Source organism: Nicotiana attenuata, unplaced genomic scaffold (assembly GCF_001879085.1).
Source record: "Nicotiana attenuata strain UT unplaced genomic scaffold, NIATTr2, whole genome shotgun sequence".
Taxonomy (NCBI): Eukaryota; Viridiplantae; Streptophyta; class Magnoliopsida; order Solanales; family Solanaceae; genus Nicotiana; species Nicotiana attenuata.
This window is the reverse complement of record NW_017702628.1, coordinates 1-1,626: the sequence shown is the minus strand read 5'-3', so window position 1 is coordinate 1,626 and position 1,626 is coordinate 1. Positions and strand designations below refer to the sequence as shown.

The 1,626-nt window shown below is 40.2% G+C and overlaps 1 protein-coding gene across 1 annotated transcript; it reads left to right on the top strand.

Annotated features, from left to right (window-relative positions):
- Nucleotides 1-184: 184 nt before the first annotated feature.
- LOC109222789 lies at nucleotides 185-1,216 on the top strand (the record flags this gene model as incomplete). Its single annotated transcript, XM_019387103.1, has 2 exons — nucleotides 185-306; nucleotides 969-1,216. Coding segments are annotated over exons 1-2 (370 nt in total), but the record flags the coding sequence as incomplete, so codon positions are not given.
- Nucleotides 1,217-1,626: the final 410 nt, after the last annotated feature.

Below are 1,626 nucleotides of genomic sequence, written 5' to 3'. Positions count from 1 at the left end.
ATACATCCTGGATCCACAAAACTATATCATGACCTAAAGCAATTTTATTGGTGGGAATGAAGAAAGATCTTGCTAACTTTGTTTCTAGTTGTTTGACTTGTCAGCAGGTCAAGGTCGAGCATTAGCGACCCGCGGGACTTTTACAATAAATTGAGATTCAGAGTGAAAATGGAAAAGAATTACTATGGATTTTGTCACCGGGCTACCACGAACCCTTAGAGGTCATGACTCTGTATGGGTGATTGTAGATCGACTGACAAAATCGGCACACTTTTTGCCAGTGAAGACTACATATGGTGGAGTGAGGTATGCACATATATTTATGAACGAATTGTCCGACTTCACGGGGTTCAAATATCCATCATCTCTGGTAGAGGATCACAATTTACCTCACACTTTTGGAAATCTTTTCAAGAAGCATTGGGTACACAAGTAGATCTTAGTACTACATTTCATCCATAGACAGACGGGTAGTCTCAACGTACTGTATGTTGGAGGATATGTTGAGAGCTTGCATTCTTGAGTTTGGAGGTAGTTGAGACGCTTATCTACCTTTAGCTTAATTTTCTTACAACAATAGCTTCCGGTCCAGTATTCAAATGGCACCGTACGAAGCATTGTATGGTAGAAGATGTCGTTCTCCTATCGGATGGTTTGAAGCTGGTGAGACTATCTTATTGGGACCCGAGTTATTACAAGAATTTATTGACAAAGTTCAATTAACGAGGCAGAGATTTCTCACAGCTCAAAGTAGACAAAAGTCTTATGCAGATAAGAGATGAAGAGATTTAGTGTTCACAATGAGGACAAAGCGTTTCTACGAGTCTCTCCTATGAAAGGTGTGATGCGGTTTGGGAAAAGAGGCAAGTTGAGCCCCAGGTTTATAGGACCGTATGAGATACTAGACCGAGTGGGAGCTGTGGCTTATCGTTTGGCACTTCCTCCTGAGTTGTCATTTATTCATCCAGTGTTTCATGTCTCAATGCTAAGGAAATGTATATCAGTCAGGTGCTTGAAGCACCTGCTATACCTCTTGATGAGAAGTTGTCTTATGGGGAGGAACCGATGGCTATTGTTGATAGGCAAGTAAGAAAGCTATGGTCAAAAGAAATTAAGTTCGTAAAAGTCTTATTGCAAAATCATGCAGTTGAAGAAGCTACTTGGGAAATAGAAGATGCTATGCGAGTCAAGTACCCCCATTTGTTTCAGTCTACAGGTACGTACTTGAGTTAAATTCGGGGACCAAATTTCATAAGGTGGGGAGGATGTAATACCCCCAATATTTTAAATGAGGACATATGGGGTATTTAATAAATAATTTAAGTTTAAAAAAAATGACTAACTAAACAAAACAAAAATAAATAAATAAAAAAAGAAGAAGAAAGAATGGACACAAAAGGGCTGAAGCCCATAGGATACATTCTGCCAAAGGCAAAAGCAAAAGGGGCATTTGCATCTATTCCCGCTTTTTGTGTCACGTTTTAACTTGTGCCCGCTTTGCTAAAAAAATTACAAGCGTACCCGCTTTTTCGCATAACTTCAGCATACGGGGCTGAAGTAGCAAAGGCAATCACGCAGAACTTCAGCATTCTAGTAGCCGGTCCTGAAGTTCAGCTCTAGAGCTGA